Source organism: Cnephaeus nilssonii (assembly GCF_951640355.1).
Source record: "Cnephaeus nilssonii genome assembly, chromosome: 24".
In the NCBI taxonomy this organism is placed as follows: Eukaryota; Metazoa; Chordata; class Mammalia; order Chiroptera; family Vespertilionidae; genus Cnephaeus; species Cnephaeus nilssonii.
In genome coordinates this window covers 7,578,027-7,599,182 of record NC_137095.1, presented here as the reverse complement: position 1 = coordinate 7,599,182, position 21,156 = coordinate 7,578,027, and the positions used below count along the sequence as shown (strand labels likewise).

The window sequence follows — 21,156 nt, the reverse complement described above, 5'->3', positions numbered from 1 at the left end:
CGGCGCCAGCGACCTCATTTGCATACGCCGCCGCTCCTCCTCCAATGGGCTGCGCAGGGGCTTTGGAACGCCGTGTGGCCCACCGCCCGCGCGCGTGCGCGCGAGGAGGCCTTGGCTGTGGCCGCGGACTTGGAGGCGGGCCCGGCGGAGCCCAGCGCCGGGGCGGGGGGCGGGGGAGGGACCGGCCTCGGCCTTGGCGCCCTTTCCCCCGGCGCCGCCCGGTCCCAGCGCACAGACCACGCAGCTGCGAGGGCGCGCGGCCGCTATGTCGGTGGCGAGGCTGAAGCAGCAGTTACTCAGAGCCAGCCAGGTGGGGGCGCGGGAAAGTGGAGGGCGGGGTCCCCGACGCTCCGGGGCCTCCGGGGCTCCAGATCTGCGCGCCTACGAGTGCGCGGGGGGTGGAGTGAGGGTCTGGCGGGGGCGGGGGCGGTTGAGGACGTGGCAGATCGCAGCGTCTCCGCGCGGAGAGGGTGGCCGGCCGGGGACCCCGCTGGTACCTCTTTACCGCCACCCCCCTCCCCGTGCCCCCTGCCCCCTCCCGGGCTGGGTGGAAGACGCTGGCAGTGCTGGGTCCCCCTGGCGTGTGCGTCCTCATTTGCATACGCCGCGGCTCCTCCAATGGGATGCCCCCCCTCGGCCAAGCGTCCTGCCCCCTTCGCGCCCCGCCCGGCGGCTCTCCGCGCATGCGCCTAGCGATGGACCCGCTCTACTGCGCCTCCCTCCGGGGCAGGGTTCCCCGCCGCCGTCCTTCCTCTCCCTTCTGTCTCCCAGGAGCTCCGGACTGGCCCCCAGGTGGGGGGTCGCCTAGACTGACGCGTCGAGTGTTAGACACCCCCCCACGCACGCGCAGAGGATAGCAGAGGACAAAGCTGGGGCGTCCTGGAGGGCTTCCTGGAGGAGGAGGCTATGTCTTGGGAGAATGAAGTAGGAGGAGCAATTGGGGGTTGGAGGTTGGGGGCTGGGAGGAAAGGAGGAAGGGCGTTCTGTGCTGAGGAAACAGGAAAACTGGCCTGGAGGCGTGAGATTGGTGTGTGTGGACACTGGTGTGTGTGGACACTGGTGTGTGTGGACACTGGTGGGTGCAGACACTGGGGTGTGGACACTGATGTGTGCGGACACTGGTGGGTCTGGACCCTGGTGTGTGTGGAGAAGCCGATTTGTGTTCCAATCCTGCAGCCTCTTCCGGCCACGGCAGGGCTCACCGGGTAAAACCTGCCCTATCCCTGCACCCCTGGACCTGCACTGGGCTCTCCCTCCCCACAGCCCCCCAGTGCTGCTGGAACCAGGTGAGGGACGTCCTGTGGAATGCACATTCCTGAGGCCTCACCCTGCGCCTCCCACCAATGGGCTCCTGGAAAGCTGCTGGGACGAGCGGCTGCTCTTCTTGGTGCCTCAGTCCCAGGCCTAGGCCCTCTCTGCCCTCCACCTCTCCCCTTCCCTGGGTGCTGCCGGGGTGAGGTCGGGGTTCCGGCTGGGGGCCCCGGGTGGACGGGGCTGCCCTTCTGGGAGATGGTCCTCCAGGAGGGTCAGATGGGGAGGGGAGAGGGTGGACCCCCTGCTGATCCTGGGCGCTCTGTGGCATTCAGAGGCGCTCTGAGGGGGTCTCTGGGGGCCGGCTCGTCTCCTGACCTGGGACACAGGGTGTGAGGCCGAGACAGACATTTTTGGCCTTTCCAGCCTAAATGGAGATTTAAAAATATAAAAGTGCAGCCCTCGCTGGTCTGGCTCAGTGGCTAGAGCGTCAGCCTGCAGACTGAAGGGTCCCGGGTTCCATTCCTGGCCAGGGCACATGCCTGGGTTGCAAACTCGATCCCCAGTTTGGGGTGTGAAGGAGGCAGCCAGTCATTGATGTTTCTATCTCCCTCTCCCTTCCTCTCTGAAATCAATAAAAATTTAAAAAATAATAATCAAAATCAACTTTACTTAAACGTGTGCATATATATATATGCACATGGAAGTGAGAAAATGCACAATGAGCTAAATAGGGCCTCCAGGCAGCACCCACATACATTTAGGGACATATTTAGTGCAGGACTTTGTGAGTGTGGCCACTCAGTTTATAGCCACAGAATGACTGAAACTTTGGGGTGGGGGAAGGAAGGATAGGGGAACTCCGGGGAGAGAAGGGTGTCATGGAAACCCAGAGAAAAGGATGTCCAGGGTGGGGCTCTGAGCTAGGCATTGAGGAGCGACCTCAGGTGGGGTGCTCTGTGGGTAGACTTGTCACACCAGCTTCCTTCACAGGGGAACTCACCTCTTTTAATACATATACTAGAGGCCCAGCGCACGAAATCACGTGGGTAGGGTCCCTAGGCCTAGCCTCCTGCGATCAGGGCCGTCTCCTGCCCATTTGCCAGTCCCCGGGCCGAATGCCGCCTCCGCCGCTGGGCTGTCCAGCCGTGGGATCACCAGCTCATCCCCAGCTCCTTGGGGGCTCAGGCCTGCGGGAAAGCATGCACTGGCGACTTCACCTCCATGTGTGTGCGCCGGGCTGGCCGCTGATGGAATGCGCTGCCCGCTTGGGGCTGCTCACACTGGGGCGGGTAGGTCGTGGGCATGCCCCACAGCTTGTGTCAGTGCCTCAAGCCCCAGCAGCAGCTGCAGCAGCGCCCACGTAAGCGGCCCCAATCTGGTCGAGTGGTCATTCTGGTTGTGATGCTTATGGCCTCTGGCCTTTTATTACAGAGACTAGAGGCCCAGTGCATGATTGAATCATGCATATGTAGGGTCCCCTACACGCTTTTGCTTTCGATCGTGGGGGAGCTGGGTGCCTGTCTGTTGGTGCACCAGGCCTTTCAGAAGCCTCCGGCTCGGTGAAGGCTTCTGAAAGGCCTGGTGCCGGAGCAGACAGGCACCCAGCTTCCACGCGCTTTCGCTTTCGATCGCAGGGGAGCTGGGTGCCTGTCCGCTGGTGCTGGAGCAGACAGGCACCCAGCTCCCACGCTTTTGATGGTCCGCAGCTGGATGTGAGCTCGCTGCCCCAGAGGCCCCTTCTGTTCCGCAGCACAGCCATGGCGCAGACGCTGAGCTCAGCGTCCCGCTGGCCCAATCGGCTACCCCGGCCACCCTGAGTCCCGCCCCCTGCGCCTCCCGCTGGCCCAATCGTAGGCGTAGTGAAGTGATGGTAATTTAGATATTACCATTTTATTAGGTAGGACTAGAAGCCCAGTGCACGAAATATATGCACGGGGCAGGGGGAGGGCGGAGGCGTCTATCACCCCAGCCTTCATCCTCTCGCTATCCTGGACCCCTCGGGGGATGTCTGACTGCCGGTTTAGGCCCGATCCTGTAGGGACCCCTGCAGGACTGGGCCTAAACTGGCAGTCGAACATCCCTCTTGCAATCCAGGACCACTGGCTCCTAACCTCTCGCCTGCCTGCCTGATCGGCCCTAACCACTCTGCATTCCTGCCTTATCACCCCTAACCACTCACCTGCCTGCCTGATCGCTCCTAGCCACTCTGCCTGCCTGCTTGATTGCCCCTAACTCCTCTGCCTACCTGCCTGATCTCCCCTAACCACTTGCCTGCCTGCCTGATAGCCCCTAACCACCTCTGCCTGCCTGCCTGATCGCCCCTAACCACCTCTGCCTGCCTGCCTGATCGCCCCTAACCACTCTGCCTGCCTGCCTGATGCCCCTAACTGCTCGCCTGCCTGCCTGATCGTCCCTAACCACCTCTGCCTTGGCCCCCGCCGTGGCAGCTTTGTCTGGAAGGATGTCTGGAATGACGTCCGGAAGGTTATTCAGCTGTCTGGTCTAATTAGCATAATATGCTTTTATTATTATAGATAATTTTTACGGAATTCAGAAAGGAAGGGAGAGGGAGAGAGAGAGATAGAAACATCAATGATGAGAGAGAATCATGGATTGGCTGCCTCCTGCACTGCCCCCCCCCCCCCCCACACACACACAGGATGGGGCTCTCAACTGTGCCCTGACTGAGAATTGAACCGTGACCTCCTGGTTCATAGGTCGACACTCAACCACTGAGCCACACCACTGGCTGGGTTTACCTTCTCTTGAAAACTTTGTTTTTACTGGGTATGAATGTATTAGGAGCAAGTCTTAGAGATGACCAAGATGTAGCTCTTGGATAATTCAGGTTGGTTTCTGACCACTGACCAGCGTGACAAATGGTTAAAACCTTAGGAAGTCATTGGTATTGGAGGAAGACTAGACTAGCGATGAGGTGGTTTGGTTTAAGCGCCTGTAATCTTGCAATGTCGCAGATTTGGTGGAGAAATTGGGCTGGGTTTACTGTAAGAGGGACCAAGGTAATAAAGAATGGTAGATGTTTCTTTTAGTCATTTTGTTGTTAATCCTCTCCCGAGGATATTTTCCCATTGATTTTAAGAGAGTGGAAGGGAGAGGGAGAGAGAGAGAAACATGGATGTGGGAGAGACACATCGACTGGTTGCCTCCTCCACGAGCCCGGATCAGGGCCTGGGCTGGGGAGGAGACTGCAACGGAGGTAGGTGCCCTTGACTGGAATTGAACCCAAGAACCTTTGGTCCACAGCTAACGCTCTATCCACTCTACTCTCTCTCTGTGTGACATATTAGAGGACTTAGAAGCTGTGTCTCTTCCCAAATTGATTGCAGTGATGGTTGCACAAGTCTGCGAATACACAACAAAGCACTGAATTGCTCACTTAGTGGGCAAATTGTATGGTATTGATTTATAGCTTCATACAGTGTGTGTATCCTACCTAATAATAGACAAATATGCAAATTGACCGTACCTTCGCTATGCCCACGATTGGCCAGGAGGCGCGGGGGGGCGGGACTCGGGGGGGCCGGGGTAGCTGATTGGGCCGGCGGGACCCTGAGCTGCGTCGCCAGCGGCGACACGAGCTCAGCGTCTGCGCCATGGCTGTGCTGCTGCACAGAAGGGGCCTCTGGGGCAGCGAGCTCACTTCCCACCGGGCGGACCATCAAAAGCGTGGGAGCTGAGTGCCTGTCCGCTCAGGCAGCAGGCCTTTCAGAAGCCTCCGGCGCCTGGTGCACCAGCGGACAGGCACCCAGCTCCCCCGTGATCGAAAGTGAAAGCGTGTAGGGGACCCTACACGTGCATGATTCAATCATGCACTGGGCCTCTAGTATGTATATAGGTATCTATTTCACAGTTCTGAAATGTTTAAGTAAGCCACTTAATAGTATTTCAGAGAAAGGCAGAGTTGACTAGGTTGTTTATTTGTTTGTATTTCAGAGAGGCAGGGAGAGGGAGACAGAGATAGAAACATCAATGATGGGAGAGAGCCGAAACCGGTTTGGCTCAGTGGATAGAGCGTCGGCCTGTGGACTGAAAGGTCCCAGGTTCGATTCCGGTCAAGGGCATGTACCTTGGTTGCGGGCACATCCCCAGTAGAGGGTGTGCAAGAGGCAGCTGATCGATGTTTCTCTCTCATCGATGTTTCTAACTCTATCCCTCTCTCTTCCTCTCTGTAAAAAATCAATAAAATATATTTAAAAAAAAAAATGATGGGAGAGAGTCATTGATCTGCTGCCTCCTACACCCCCCTCCTGGAGATGGAGCCTACAACCCGGGCATGTGCCCTGATGGGGAATCAGAGTTGACACTCAGCCACTGAGCCACGCGGGCCTGACTACTTTTCTCTTTTAAAGCCTTAATCAGAAAAACTAGGGGTCACCAGGGGCCAGGACATGTACCCCTAGTGACAGGCTGGCCATCTGTGGGTAAACACTTTTGAGAAGGATGTTCTGTGTAAATTATGAGACTCTCTAGAGAGGCAATGAATGTCTCATTTCCTTTTCTCATTTGAGACAAAGATAAAAATGCACTTTGTAAAACCCATAAGAATTTATTTTTCTCTCAGGTGCATCAGAAAATAGATTGAGCTAAAGCATTCTTGCTCCTTTCCACATAGATTGTTTGGAAAATTAATTCATATATCTATTTGGTATTATTTTTTAAGTCAGGGTGCCCACATAGATGCTCAAACGAAATTGATTTGATTTTTGTACTATCTTAAGGACTCAGTACCATCCAAACATTTCTTGCCTCCGGTGACTTTTTCCCCCTAAAAATGGTATCATTTGGAATTTGATTTGATTGGTTGAGCATCGACCTATGAGCCAGGAGGTCACATGTTCAATTACCGGTCAGGGCACATGCCTGGGTTTCGAGCTTGATTTCCAGTAGGGGTGTGCAGGAGGCAGCCAATCAATGATTCCCTCTCAGCATTGATGTTTCTATCTCTCCCTCTCCTTTCCTCTCTGAAATCAATAAAAATATATTTTATATTTCTTTATTGATTTCAGAGAAGAAGGGAGGGGAGAGAGAGATAGAAACATCAATGATGAGAGAGACTCATTGATCGGCTGCCTCCTTCACGCCCCCCACTGGGGACCGAGCCCGCAACCCAGGCACGTGCCCTTGGCCGGAATCGAACCTGGGACCCTTCAGTCCACAGGCCGATGCTTTATCCACTGAGCCAAGCCGGCTAGGGCAATAATAAAAATATATTTTAAAATATGCATTTGGAAGCAGGGATTTGGGGAGGGGACACTTTTTTTGTTGTTGCAATTTTTTAGTTTTATTAACAAAATGAAGATAAGTTATATTTCCCAAAGTAGGGGGGCATATTGTGTATTGGGGGGAGCTATGGTTGACATACTTTGCCCAGAAACAAAAACTGCCAATAAACATAACTGATACACTATTTTATTTGCCTAAGTAATAGGTGAGCTCTAACTGGTTTGACTCAGTGGATAGAGCATCAGCCTGCAGACTGAAGGGTCCAGGGTTCAATTCGGGTCAAGAGCATGTACCTCTGTTGTAGGCTGCATCCTTGGCCCTGGTCAGGGTGCCTGTGAAGGCAACCAATCAATGTGTTTCTCTCACATCAATCTTTCTCTTTCTCTCTGTCTCTCTCCCTTCCACTCTTTCTAAAAATCAATGAAAAAACATCCTCAGGTGAGGATTAAACAAAAAACTAACTAAATAATAGATGAGCACGTTCTAAAGAGTCTCCATCAGCAAAGCCTGGAGAATGGGAATTTGCTTTTCAGTAGAAACCAGGGGAGGTGTTGAGTTGGCGGGGGGTGGGGGGTTAGGGGAAGCAACTGGCATTATTACAATTCTAACTAATTACTTAACCGTTCCTGTGAGCTCTTCCCCGCCATTCCCAAGGTCATCCTCATGATTTTGATCACAGCACTAGTTGCAGTGACCTTCCTGAGCCCAGTGGTGTTCCTCTGACTTGCTTTCTCATCCACTGGATGATGCTGTCCTCTCTGATCCATTGGGTGAGGCTGTCCTCTCTGATCCATTGGGTGAGGCTGTCCTCTGTGATCCATTGGGTGAGGCTGTCCTCTCTGATCCATTGGGTGAGGCTGTCCTCTGTGATCCATTGGGTGAGGCTGTCCTCTCTGACCCATTGGGTGAGGCTGTCCTCTGTGATCCATTGGGTGAGGCTGTCCTCCCTGTTCCATTGGGTGAGGCTGTCCTCTGTGATCCATTGGGTGAGGCTGTCCTCTCTGATCCATTGGGTGAGGCTGTCCTCTGTAATCCATTGGGTGAGGCTGTCCTCTCTGATCCATTGGGTGAGGCTGTCCTCTCTGATCCATTGGGTGAGGCTGTCCTCTCTGATCCATTGGGTGAGGCTGTCCTCTCTGATCCATTGGGTGAGGCTGTCCTCTCTGATCCACTGGGTGATGCTGTCCTCTGATCCATTGGGTGAGGCTGTCCTCTCTGACCCATTGGGTGAGGCTGTCCTCTCTGATCCATTGGGTGAGGCTGTCCTCTCTGATCCATTGGGTGAGGCTGTCCTTCCTGATCCATTGGGTGAGGCTGTCCTCTCTGATCCATTGGGTGAGGCTGTCCTCTCTGATCCATTGGGTGAGGCTGTCCTCTCTGATCCATTGGGTGAGGCTGTCCTCTCTGATCCATTGGGTGAGGCTGTCCTCTCTGACCCATTGGGTGAGGCTGTCCTTCCTGACCCATTGGGTGAGGCTGTCCTCTCTGATCCATTGGGTGAGGCTGTCCTCTCTGATCCATTGGGTGAGGCTGTCCTCTCTGATCCACTGGGTGATGCTGTCCTCTGATCCACTGGGTGAGGCTGTCCTCTCTGATCCATTGGGTGAGGCTGTCCTCTCTGATCCATTGGGTGAGGCTGTCCTCTCTGATCCATTGGGTGAGGCTGTCCTCTCTGATCCATTGGGTGAGGCTGTCCTCTCTGACCCATTGGGTGAGGCTGTCCTCTCTGATCCATTGGGTGAGGCTGTCCTTCCTGATCCATTGGGTGAGGCTGTCCTTCCTGATCCATTGGGTGAGGCTGTCCTCTCTGATCCATTGGGTGAGGCTGTCCTCCCTGTTCCATTGGGTGAGGCTGTCCTCCCTGTTCCATTGGGTGAGGCTGTCCTCTCTGATCCATTGGGTGAGGCTGTCCTTCCTGATCCATTGGGTGAGGCTGTCCTTCCTGATCCATTGGGTGAGGCTGTCCTTCCTGATCCATTGGGTGAGGCTGTCCTCCCTGACCCATTGGGTGAGGCTGTCCTCCCTGACCCATTGGGTGAGGCTGTCCTTCCTGACCCATTGGGTGAGGCTGTCCTTCCTGACCCATTGGGTGAGGCTGTCCTTCCTGATCCATTGGGTGAGGCTGTCCTCTCTGATCCATTGGGTGAGGCTGTCCTCTCTGATCCATTGGGTGAGGCTGTCCTCTCTGACCCATTGGGTGAGGCTGTCCTTCCTGATCCATTGGGTGAGGCTGTCCTCTCTGATCCATTGGGTGAGGCTGTCCTCTCTGATCCATTGGGTGAGGCTGTCCTCTCTGATCCATTGGGTGAGGCTGTCCTTCCTGATCCATTGGGTAAGGCTGTCCTTCCTGATCCATTGGGTGAGGCTGTCCTCTCTGATCCATTGGGTGAGGCTGTCCTTCCTGATCCATTGGGTGAGGCTGTCCTCTCTGATCCATTGGGTGAGGCTGTCCTCTCTGATCCATTGGGTGAGGCTGTCCTCTCTGATCCATTGGATGAGGCTGTCCTCTCTGATCCATTGGATGAGGCTGTCCTCTCTGATCCATTGGATGAGGCTGTCCTCTCTGATCCATTGGGTGAGGCTGTCAATGGATCAGAGAGGACAGCCTCACCCAATGGATCAGAGAGGGCAGCCTCACCCAATGGATCAGAGAGGACAGCCTGCAACCAAGGTACATGCCCTTGACCGGAATCGAACCTGGGACCTTTCAGTCCGCAGGCCGACGCTCTATCCACTGAGCCAAACCAGTTTCGGCAGCTGTTTCACTTCTTACTAGCTATTCATCCAGGGGACATTGGCAATTTATTGCTCAATAGTGGGATTAATAAATAACTTTGCTTTTAAGTTAAGACTTGATTTCTTAAATTCATTTTTATTGGTGTGATAAATGTTGGTTTCTGTGACATTTAACAGGTTGATCAGTGTTGGTTCCTGTTAAATTTAAGAACTATATTAAGAACACTTTTAAGAAGGTGATCTGAACTTCTGAAAAAGGATACACTTCAGTAAAGAATATGATCTTTTGCCTGGCCAGCGGGGCTTAGTGGTTGAGCGTTGACCTGTGAACTGGGAGGTCACTGTTAGATTCCGGTCAGGGCACATGCCTGGATTGTGGGCTCAATGGTAGGGGGTGTGCAAGAGGCAGCCGATCAATGATTCTTTCTCATCATTGACATTTGTCTCTATCTCCCTCCTATTTCCTCTCTGAAATTGTAACCAGACAACCAAGAGGTTCGGGCTGCCTGTCACTACTTGAGCCAATTAAGCAGAGACAGGGTTGAATGCTATATGAGCGTTTATTCCCATCCTGCCGGCAGCATGGGAGAGCAGTCGGTCACCCACAAAAATCTGCTCTGACCCCCCCTTGCCAGTTGGCTGGTTCTATACACATGAGGGAGAAGATAGCTTTGTGCAGCTGCAAGCTGCAAGTGTAACATGGGAAGGGGAGGGTAGAGTCTGCAGTCCAGTCTTCAGGGGCTCAAAGTCTGGTAACAAGGTTGTTAGGGTCGCTGAAGGAGGAACACAGGAGGCCAAAAGGGATAAAGAATTATGAATTTAGCCCTAACTGGTTTGGCTCAATGGATAGAGCATCGGCCTGCAGACTCAGGGGTCCCGGGTTCGATTCCGGTCAAGGGCATGTACCTTGGTTGCGGGCACATCCCCAGTAGGAGGTGTGCAGGAGGCAGCTGATCGATGTTACTAACGCTCAATCCCTCTCCCTTCCTCTCTGTAAAAAATTAATTAAAAAAAAAAAGAATTATGAATTTATTAGGTCATCTGGATATCACCTGGGCTGAGCCCAAAAGTCCCGCCAGCTCCCAAAGACTGGGAGTCAGAGGTTTTTAAAGGACCCTAGGTGCGCTTTTTCTGGGTGGAGAATTCTCTGTGCGGGTCCGGATTCTGGGAAAATCCAGAAGGGAGAGCTTATGGTCTTAGCAAGTGGAATGTGGTCTTTGCAAGTGGAATGTCCATTGTGAAGTGGCCTGAAGGTCAGTTCCCAGGGGAGGGAGTATCAGTTCAATTATTTGATCAGACCTAACATCCAGCCTTTTTGTTACATGGAATAGGGACGAAGGTCATATCTTCTGTATTTACTTCCTGCTGAGGGGGACATTGAGATCACCGGGGAATGGACTTTGAAAGTAGTGGGCTGGACGAAGGGTCGCAGCAGCATGATTTCCCCAAGAGACTGGTTGGTGAAGCCCCAAAAACGGTCCTGTTGAGGGACTTGGGAGGTAGAAGCTGGTCCTGAGGCTGCCGCAGCGTCACTTGTCTGGTTTTGCTGCTTTTCTGGGCCTGGAGCTGAAATGCAACTGAGGCCTAGATGTGATCTGTAGGGAAGAAAAGATCAGGGGTCTTAGTTGCCTGACTAGTTATTGGCTAGGGGAGAGTAGGTTACCCTGGGGCTGAGGTTTTAGTTTCCTGAGTGTTGCCCCTTGCTAACATCCAGAGCTTTTTGGCCCAGTGAGTTCCTGGACCTGGACCTGGACCATCATCCTTGCTCTGGGAGGTATAGGGACAATGAGGCCTGGGCACAAAAGGAGGTTATGATGGTGTCTAGGGTGGTATTTCCTGAGTACAATTAGGGCTTGTAACTTGGTGGAGACAAACTGTTTTATAAATGTTAGTATTATGCCCTAACTGGTTTGGCTCAGTGGATAGAGCTTCGGCCTGCGGACTGAAGGGTCCCAGGTTCGATTCCCGTCAAGGGCACGTACATTGGTTGCGGGCACATCCCCGGTGGGGGGCGTGCAGGAGGCAGCTGAGCAATGTTTCTCTCTCATTGATGTTTCTAACTCTCTATCTCTCTCCCTTCCTCTCTGTAAAAAATCAATAAAATATATTTTAAAAAAAGAAAGAAAGAAAGGGAGAGGGAAAGAGACAGAGAACATCAATGAGCAAGAAACAAGGATCCGTTGCCTCCTACATGACAAGTGCTGGGGATCCAGCCTGACCAGTACTGGTACCTGCGACCTCTCAGTGCATGGGTCAATGCTCAACCAACTGAGACACATCAGCCAGGATTGTAGATCACTTTAATATCGGAAATCATGGTCAAGATGATAATGATAATAGTAGTAGTAGCTCAGAAGGGACAGTGTGAGCTTAAGGACTGGCTTTAATGCTGGGACCCCTGTTTGTGGGAGGCGGAGGTCACAACACAGCATAAGGACAGAAGTTGGCATGTAGAGTGTCCGGGAGAGAGAATGATTTTGAAGTGGCCAAGGCCTTTAAAAGATGAGTGGACGTGAGATGAACTGGAGGCAGACCATAATTTAAACAAAATGAGACTAGGGCTGGTACATATTAACTTCTCTAAAGGGATTTTGTGCCTTAACCGGTTTGGCTCAGTGGATAGAGCATCGGCCTGCAGACTCAGGGGTCCCGGGTTCGATTCCGGTCAAGGGCATGTACCTTGGTTGCGGGCACATCCCCAGTAGGGGGTGTGCAGGAGGCAGCTGATCGATGTTTCTCTCTCATCGATGTTTCTAACTCTTTCTCCCTCTCCCTTCCTCTCTGTAAAAAATCAATAAAATATATTTGAAAAAATAAATAAATAAAAAATAAAGGGATTTTGTGGTGACCCTCGGTGTGGCCTGGCTGTGGGGAGTTGCAGTCAGTCTTGTGGATTATCTAAGAGGCTTGAGTGGTCATCTGTGAGACTCACTGGGCATGGTGCAGAGGGCCATCGGCGCTGGGACTTGAGTGAAGGTTAAGTGAGAGACGTTGGCTGTGACTGGAGAAGGGACATCAAGTGCAGCATCAGAGGAGGTGGTCTCTGGATATCTGAGATCTGATTGTTCTTAATAGTTGAAGTTGAAGGAAAAAACAGTCATGGACAGAGGCCTTCATAGCAGGACTCAAGGTGCCTCTGTGAGTGTGGACTATCAGTGTCTGGGCAATCCTTGGTCCTGTTTGAATTTGGCAAGCATTCTCTGGGCCACACTTGCTGAGTAATAGTAAGAGGCCAAGGAGATGACTATGGGGGTGGGGTCTGTGGAAGTGCAGGTGTGAGAGAGGTGTGGTAGAAAGAGTGATGTGCACTTGGAGAGGGAGTGTGACTTCATGGCCACAGGTCCCTGACCTTGACATAAGAGTGAATGAAGGGCGAGTCCATTTCTGGTGGAGTCTGGGTGATACAATAGGGGGTTTCAGGAAGTGGACTCTGTGTTTCACAACCAGTGGGATGAGTGGGAGGCCCACACGTGGGCAAGTGCCTTTGATCAGAATCAAACCCGGACTCTCAATTCCACAGGCCGCTGCTCTGTCCGCTGAGCCAAACCTGCTAGGTCTGGCCCAGGCCTTTAAAAGATGAGGGCACATGAGGTGAATTGGAGGCCGAAGAGTAATTCAAACAAGGTGAGATTGGGTTGGGACATATTTATTTTACTAAACACTCACCAGGACTTTGTTGGGACCCTCGGTGTGGCCTGGCTGGGGGAGTAACAGTCAGTCTTGTGGATTAGCTTAGCGGCTTGAGTGGTCATCTGTGAGACTCACTGGGCATGGTGCAGAGGGCCACCTGGGCTGGGACTTGAGTGATGGTTAAAGTGAGAGTTGTTGGCTGTGACTGGTGAAAGGACATCAAATGCAGCACCAGGGGAGGTGGCCTCTGGGTATCTGAGATCTGACTGTGGTTCTTCATAGGTTAGGTTGAAGGAAAAAACAGTCATGGACAGAGACCTTCATAGCAGGACTCAAGGCTGCCTCTATGAGTATAGACTATCAGAGTCTGGGCAGTATTGATCCTGTTGGAATTTGGCAAGCATTCTCTGGACCACACATGCTGAATAATAAGTAAGAGGGCGAGGAGATGACTCTGGGGGCTGGAAATGTAGGTGTGCAGGTGTGAGAGAGGTGTGGTACAAAGAGTGACATGCACTTGGAGAGGGAGTGTGAATTCATGGCCAGAGTGCCCTGACATTGACATAAGAGTGAATGCAGCCGAAACCGGTTTGGCTCAGTGGATAGAGCATCGGCCTGCGGACTCAAGGGTCCCGGGTTCGATTCCGGTCAAGGGCACGTACCTTGGTTGCGGGCACATCCCCAGTAGGGGGTGTGCAGGAGGCAGCTGATCGATGTTTCTCTCTCATCGATGTTTCTAACTTTCTATCTCTCTCTCTTCCTCTCTGTAAAAAATCAATAAAATATATTTTTAAAAAATCAAGCTTTAAAAAAAAAAAGAGTGAATGCAGGGCGAGTCTATATGTGGTGGTGTCTGGATGATAAAATAAGGAAAATTTTAGGGTTATTGTCTGAAAAGAGGGGTGTTTTGGTGCTACCTGCCAGGTATATAGCTTAGATGCCATTTATCTACCCACCTACCTTTTGTTGTTGGGGGCTAATAACACTGATTGTCAGGAATGAGATCGCATACATCAGTGTTACCCAGGCTTGAAACTCTCCACTGGCATGGGTAAGGGAGAAGGGGAAGAGAGAAATGGATTATGGAGGTGGTAATCAGTAATTTTGGAAAATAAGGTAATTAGGAAACAAGCTGTCCTCGCCAGGGCAAATATGCATTACCTTTGAAGTTGTGCCTCTGGGAATGAAGCGGTGTGAGAGAAGTGTTGTTCAAAGAACTATGTGCAGCAATGGCCTCAACACCTTGGGATTAGGGTCAAGAGGGTGAAGTGTGATGCCATGTTTTTGGAGTCTTTGAGGAACAATCTGAGGGACTACACGGGTATTGCCGGACAAGACCGGTATCAAATCACTCACACTCTCTTTATGGCCAACATCTCTTCCTACCCTGTGTTCTTGACACCCACTCTATTGTCACGAGCGCGTGCGGTGTACATGTGAAGCCCATTGCTCAGGTATCTTCTATCTGCTCAACTGCCTTTATTGTTGTGGGAAGATAAAAATATCAGTAGGAATATAAGAAGACAGTGGCTTTCATGGAATGAAGGCCTGGTATCTCCTCTGGTGTGTGGAGTCGAGAGAGCTGATGGATATTGAGGGTGGGGAGTATGACAGACTTGGAATCGTAGGAATGAATCTAATCATAGGCTGAACTGTCCCCATTATGCAGGATATGAACTTTGAGGACGTGGCCATTGTCTTCTCTCAGGAGGAGTGGGGGCTCCTTGATGAGCCTCAGAGACTTCTGTACTGCGATGTGATGCTGGAAGTGTTTGCACTTGTATCATCTGTAGGTAAGTTCTTCGCATTCAACCAGTGTCCTGAGGTGACGTCCTCTCTTCCTTTATTCCTCAGATATAGCTTTTTCTCTCCTACAGCAGACCATGGGCTCTGCTCATTTCCCCCACTGTCCTGTTAAATGTGCTGTGGCTGCCATGGGTGAGGTCTGGTCAGAGCCCTGAGTGATAGACTCCACAAACGTCCCTAATGCTAGTTGTCTCTGAAAGTGCAGGGTGTGTCTGGGAGTCAGGAATCTAAGTCAGCTTAATGGGTCCCACCTGCTGTTCCTCTCCCTGGCAGGGTGACTATGTCCAGATCTATGGCTTCCATTTCTACCTCCTTCCTCTTGCCAAAGGTCCTTGTTGACTGCCTGTGCCAGGTTATGGTCTTTACTTCCATGAACCTTGAGCTGTTCTTACAAGATCCCACTTCAATTGTTTGTCATATTACCTTCTATAAATACTATTGCAAGTCAAATTGCTCTAGGCCAGTGCTGGCTGCTCATCTCTGTGGTCTTTCATTAATACTTGGAATATTTATGTCGTACGTATTTGTAGAGAAGAATGTGCAGGGATAACCCTGGTTTTTTTCAGAGGTTGGCCTCAAAAGAGGCCTGGCCCGATGAAACCGGTTTGGCTCAGTGGATAGAGCGTCGGCCTGCGGACTGAAAGGTCCCAGGTTCGATTCCGGTCAAGGGCAGGTACCTTGGTTGCGGGCACATCCCCAGTAGGAGGTGTGCAGGAGGCAGCTGATCGATGTTTCTCTCTCATCGATGTTTCTAACTCTCTATCCCTCTCTCTTCCTCTCTGTAAAAAATCAATAAAATATATTTAAAAAAAAAAGAGGCCTGGCCCTGTTGAGTTGCAGCTGTGGGCTAGATATGGCATAAGGGTGGTGCTTAGGTGACACCAAGCACCTGCTCATTTCCAACGGTGTTTAGGTACCAGTACCATGGGCAATAGCACATTTCTACCTTTTCTCTGCCATACTTGATACTGTGCTGGCTTGTCATTTCACCTGTGACCTCCTGGCCTTTGACTACCTTCACCGTTGTGGCCTTTTTGCATCACCTGTTCCTCTGCATCGCTCCCTCTGCAGTATTCTCCAACATTGACCTGCACATGTGATATGAGATGCACATACATGCTTAAGTAGTTCTCGAACACCAGCTACTAATTTATGAAATATTATTTGGAATAAGACATAATCCTTTTTCAGCACAGCTTTCCATGTCACCAGCAGACAAACCGTGCTGAACACTGTTAGCAGAAGAATGAGCTGACAGTCCTGCTTCTCTTCCATGTGGTGCTTGCCATGTGTGTGTCATATTTCGTTTGAGGTCTTCCTTGTTTTGTGATCTTCAGTAGCCCAGACCTTCAGGGCAGCATCTTACAAATCCTTCCTACAGATCTTTTATTGTCAGACAGTTGCACGGAACCAGCGTGTTATGTGCAAGACAGTTTTCTAAAAGGACTTCCATCTGTCACCACAGCATTCATTTCCTCACCATTTTACTGTTTTCAGGTTGTTGGCATAAAACGGATGAGGAGGAGGCCAATTCTGAGCAGAGTGAATATGTCCCAGGAGAGTCACAGGTCAGGGCTTTTAAGACAGCTCCAGCCACCCAGAAGACCCATCTTTGTAAGTGGTGTTTCTCAGTCTTAAAAGATCTTTTGCACCTGACTGAGTTACAAGAAGCCTATTTTGATCAGAAAGCCTTCACTGACGCATTTGTGAGAGACAGCTGTTTCAGTGCAAACCCTCGCCAGGAACAGAGAGATGCCTGGAAAGAAGATATGGACAGGACGTCATTTGTGTCCCAGTGCAGCTTTTACTTTACACGGGTGCCTTCAACCCCTAGGGAGGTTGGGAAAGACTTGCCAGCCATGTCAGACATTCTCCAGCACCAGGATACTTTTAACCCTGGGGAGCCACAGAGTGGTAGTGAGATTCCACAGGAATTTCTCAGAGGAAGAAGTCATGATGAGTGGGGTGAATGTGAAAGAACTTCCAGCCACAACCAGAAAGTTGTTCAACATCAGGGTGTCTGCTCCAGAGAAGTGAATTACGAGTGTAACAAATGTGGGAAAGCTTTTAGAGAAATCTTTAACCTCATTCGTCATAGGAGAGTTCACACTGCAGAAAAGCCATATGAGTGTAGTGATCGTGGGAAGCCCATCATCCTGAGGTCCAAACTCATTCAACAACACAAAGTCCACACTGGAGAAAAGCTGTCTGAGTGTCGTGATTGCAGGAAGTCCTTCAATCAAAGCAGTACCATCACCCCACACCAGAGAGTTCACACTAGTGCAAAACCGTATGAGTGTAGTGAATGTGGGAAGTCTTTTACCTGCAATAATCACCTCCTTATCCACAAGAGAGTTCACACTGGAGAAAAGCCATGTGAGTGTAGTAACTGTCAGAAGTCCTTTAGGCATAGCAGTACCCTCACTCAACCGCAGAGCGTTCATAGTGGAGAAAAGCCCTATGAATGTTCTGATTGTGGGAAGTCCTTCAGTAAAAGCAGTAACCTCACTCGACACCAGAGTATTCACAGTGGCGCAAAACCTTATGAGTGTAGTGAATGTGGGAAATCTTTTACCCGCAATAGTCACCTTCTTATGCACAAGAGAATTCACACTGGTACAAAACCTTATGAGTGTAGTGACTGTGGGAAATCGTTTACCCGCAAGAATAACCTCCTTATCCACAGGAGAGTTCACACTGGTGTAAAGCCATATAAGTGTAGTGACTGTGGGAAGTCATTTACACACAGTTATATCCTCATTCAACACCACAGGGTTCACAGTGGAGAAAATCCGTATGAGTGTAGCGATTGTGGGATGTCCTTCCAAAAAAGGTCTAACCTCAGTGAACACAACAGAGTCCACACTGGTGAGAAGCCCTATGAGTGTTCTGATTGTGGGAAGTCCTTCAGTAAAAGCAGTAACCTCACTCGACACGAGAGAGTTCACAGTGGTGAAAAACCTTATGAGTGTAGTGAATGTGGGAAATATTTTAGTCGGAAATATAGCCTAGATAGACACTTAAGACTTCACACTGCAGAAAAGCCTTCAGTATGCAGGGAATGACATATTTTTTCACTCCATTTTACAACACTGAAGGAGACTTCTACAGACCCATTTAGCTGATATTAAACGCTTTTTATCAGAACATATACTGTGCCGGATTCCTCATAAGTTTCAGGTATAAGTGAGCCTTTAAAATATTGCATTGCACTTGCTATCCTACCCAGGCCTACTACCTAATTGATGTCACAGTGAGTGTATCCGGCTGAAGTGAATTCACTTCTACCACCTGGTTCACCCGAACGTTGTGCCTCTCGGGGGAAGTCATTTATGCAGTTCTCTACCTTCATTCAACACCAGAGCATTCACGCTGGAGAAAAGCTATATGTGTGTACTGATTGTGGGAAGTCCTGTGTACTCAGAAAAAAAATGAATTCTGTATTCTTACTTGTGTTTGGGGAAATGATGAGAATTCCGAGATCTTGGGATCCTCACTCCTTTGTCTCTGACTAAGGAATGGACCTAACCATCGTTTCCCCCAGACCACCATCCTAAGATGCGCTATGCCTTTCCGGTACATTGTGCTTCTCACATGGTGCTGTGATGAATTTTTTCAGGGAGTTATTCACCAACATGCAAACCACTTGCTGTATATGGCTCTGGTTTATGATCTTTTCATAAAGGTGCTTTTTGCATTTGTACCTTTTAATTTGTTGGTTTTATTCTCTGCCCGGGATGAATTCAAAGCACAGTTGTCATCTGTCAGCATGTAGAGGTGAACAGATATTGTGGGGACCCCAGACTTTCAGTGCCTCTGAAGGGACATCATGATGGCAGAAAATCACTCTTTGTCCAATATTTGCTTATTTTGCATTTCTGCCCAAAGTCTTGAAAGCAAAACTGCAGGACTTAATGGTTCTCATTTGCAGCCTGGTACCTCTGTTATTGGTGAAGTCAAAGGTCACCCTGAAGAGAAGGTCTTTGTTGTGCTTCTGTGAACAATATGAATTATATTCTTTGTTCACAGTATGTCTGACATAAGTCTCAGCAAATGATCCATGTGTCCTGACGTCCTAAATTTCATAGCCTGGTATCATTTGTTGTAAGCATCTGAGGGATAGGTGCAACCACAATTAGGACAGAAGCACTGCTTCAATAGTGAATGGGAGAGACTGCAGTACATTGGTTAAAAAAAAATGCCTCTTTTGAATGTTTTCCACAAATTTTCGAGGGCCTGTGACTTGTGGGATGTTTGTGTACAGACATTCTCAGAACCTGCATAACTTTCTTGTGGCTGAAGTCATTGGTAGAGCTAATAGTCTTACGGTGTTGTTTCTGCTGGCCCTTTTAGGGTGTTCACCTCAAGATTTATGCTCAACAGACAGGATCTAAAAGGTAGAGGAAGGATAATACTGTAATCAATCCTAAGTTGTATGTTTTGTAACCAGTCAGCATCCCTGTTGATTCTGCTGGCAAAAGTCTTCAATGCTTGCCAATATTTGCTGCCACTGAGGCAAGGCTATTCCACCTAAGATATGAGAACTGACATGCAAAAAAACTGCAATTTTCTTGTGTGTTCTGTTTGGTGAGCTTTGATGTACATATAAAGCTGTGAAACCGTTGCACATGAAACTAACTTATCTGTCAACAGTATACATGGTGGAGCAAAAATAGGTTTACAGGTGTGAGCACCCAAAATAGTTTATTTTTTAAACATTTTTTATTGATTCTTTTTGGGTGATAGGAAGGGAGGGAGAAAGAAAGAGAAATGTATATATGAGAGAGATTTGCTGCCTCCTGCACACCCCCTACTGGAGTTCAAGAATCTGGAATAGATCTAGTGAGCTTTAAGGGTCAGGGTTGATGCGCAACCAACTGAACAACACTGGTCAGGTCACAGTATATTCTTGTATTAATATTATTAACTAGTGGCCCGGTGCACGAAATTTATGCGGTGGGGGGGAGGGAGTTGTGTGTCCCTCAGCCCAGCCTGCACCCTCTCCAATCTGGGACCCCTTGAGGGATGTGCGACTGCCCGTCTAGGCCCGATCCCGGTGAGATCGGGCCTAAACGGGCAGTAAGACATCCCCCTCACAATCCAGGACTGCTGGCTCCCAACCACTCACCTGCTTGATTGCCCCTAACTGCTTCTGCCTGCCAGCCTGATCACCCCCTAACCACTCCCCTGCCAGCCTGATCGACACCTAACTGCTCCCCTGCTGGCCCTAACTGCCCTCTCCTGCCGGCCTGGTCACCCCTAACTGTCCTCCCCTGCAGGCCTGGTTGCTCCCAACTGCCTTCTCCTGCCGGCCTGGTCCCCCCTAACTGCCCTCCCCTGCTGGCCTGGTCACCCCTAACTTCCCTCCTTTGCCAGCCTGGTTGCCCTTAACTGCCCTCCCCTGCAGGCCTGGTTCCCCCTAACTGCCCTCCCCTGCTGGCCTCATTGCCCACAACTGCCCTCCTCTGGTGGCCATCTGTGGCGGCCATCTTGTGTCCACATGGGGGTGGCCATCTTTGACCACATGGGGGCGGCCATCTTGTGTGTTAGAGTGATAGTCAATTTTCATATTACCTCTTTATTATCTAGGATTATTGTATTTTATGCCATACCAACAGCTCTAAACCTGCTTTTCGCACACCCTATATTTGCCTCTTGCCCTTTTATAATCTCTGCCTTCCCCGGCCCTCCATAGAGGCATTGTTTTCCTTCCATTACAACATATTCATATTTTTCATAATTTTAAAGGCACTAGAAGGTGTGTACTCTTTAACAAATATTGGTTTCCTTCATGCTACACTGTTATTTTGCTATTCAACACTAATGCTTATGTGAATAGTTAATTATTTTATTTCTGTGTAGTAGCGTGTTCTGTGAATTACCATTTTATCTATTGATCTGTCTATGATTTTGGCCATTTCCATGTTTGGGGTATTATATAAATAAACCTGTTGGGAATATTTGTGTTCACTTCTCTATATAGATATATGTTTTACTTATCAAACTGTTGTTGTGTAGGTGAATGCTTCACATGGTAAGATATGTGGAACTGTGATCTAAAATGACCATTCCCTTTGGCTTCACACCCACTCACAGGAATGAAAATTCCAGTACTTCAGCAACCCTGTCAGCACATGCCCTGGTTAATCTTTTTAAATACCAACATTGTAAATGAGCAGAGTATTAACTCACTTTTGTTTTAATTCAGTTTACCTAAGAATTTTTGCCGGTGAGTATTTTTTCCTACATTTTATTTACACTGCCTTTATCATATTTGTTAAAATGTCTGCTCAGAATCTTTTACCGATTTTTAAAATGAATGTATCATTCTAACCAGTAGGAGGACCATGCAGAATTTAAGACCTGTTTGAAGTTCACTCATCCCTCAGTGTCTCAAGTGACTTCTTTGCTCTATGCAACCAGAGGTGTTGAATATTGGAACGGACATTGTTTTACAAGTTTTATTCTATGTACAGTTTAAACTCA

At 49.9% G+C, this 21,156-nt stretch overlaps 1 protein-coding gene across 1 annotated transcript; it reads left to right on the top strand.

Moving 5' to 3' along the window:
- Positions 1-196: 196 nt before the first annotated feature.
- Positions 197-20,783, top strand: LOC307094920 (uncharacterized protein). Its single transcript, XM_079764097.1, has 3 exons — positions 197-310; positions 14,534-14,657; positions 16,168-20,783. Exons 1-3 carry the CDS (start codon positions 266-268, stop codon positions 17,733-17,735), a joined length of 1,737 nt encoding a protein of 578 aa, XP_079620223.1. The 5' UTR covers positions 197-265; the 3' UTR covers positions 17,736-20,783.
- Positions 20,784-21,156: the final 373 nt, after the last annotated feature.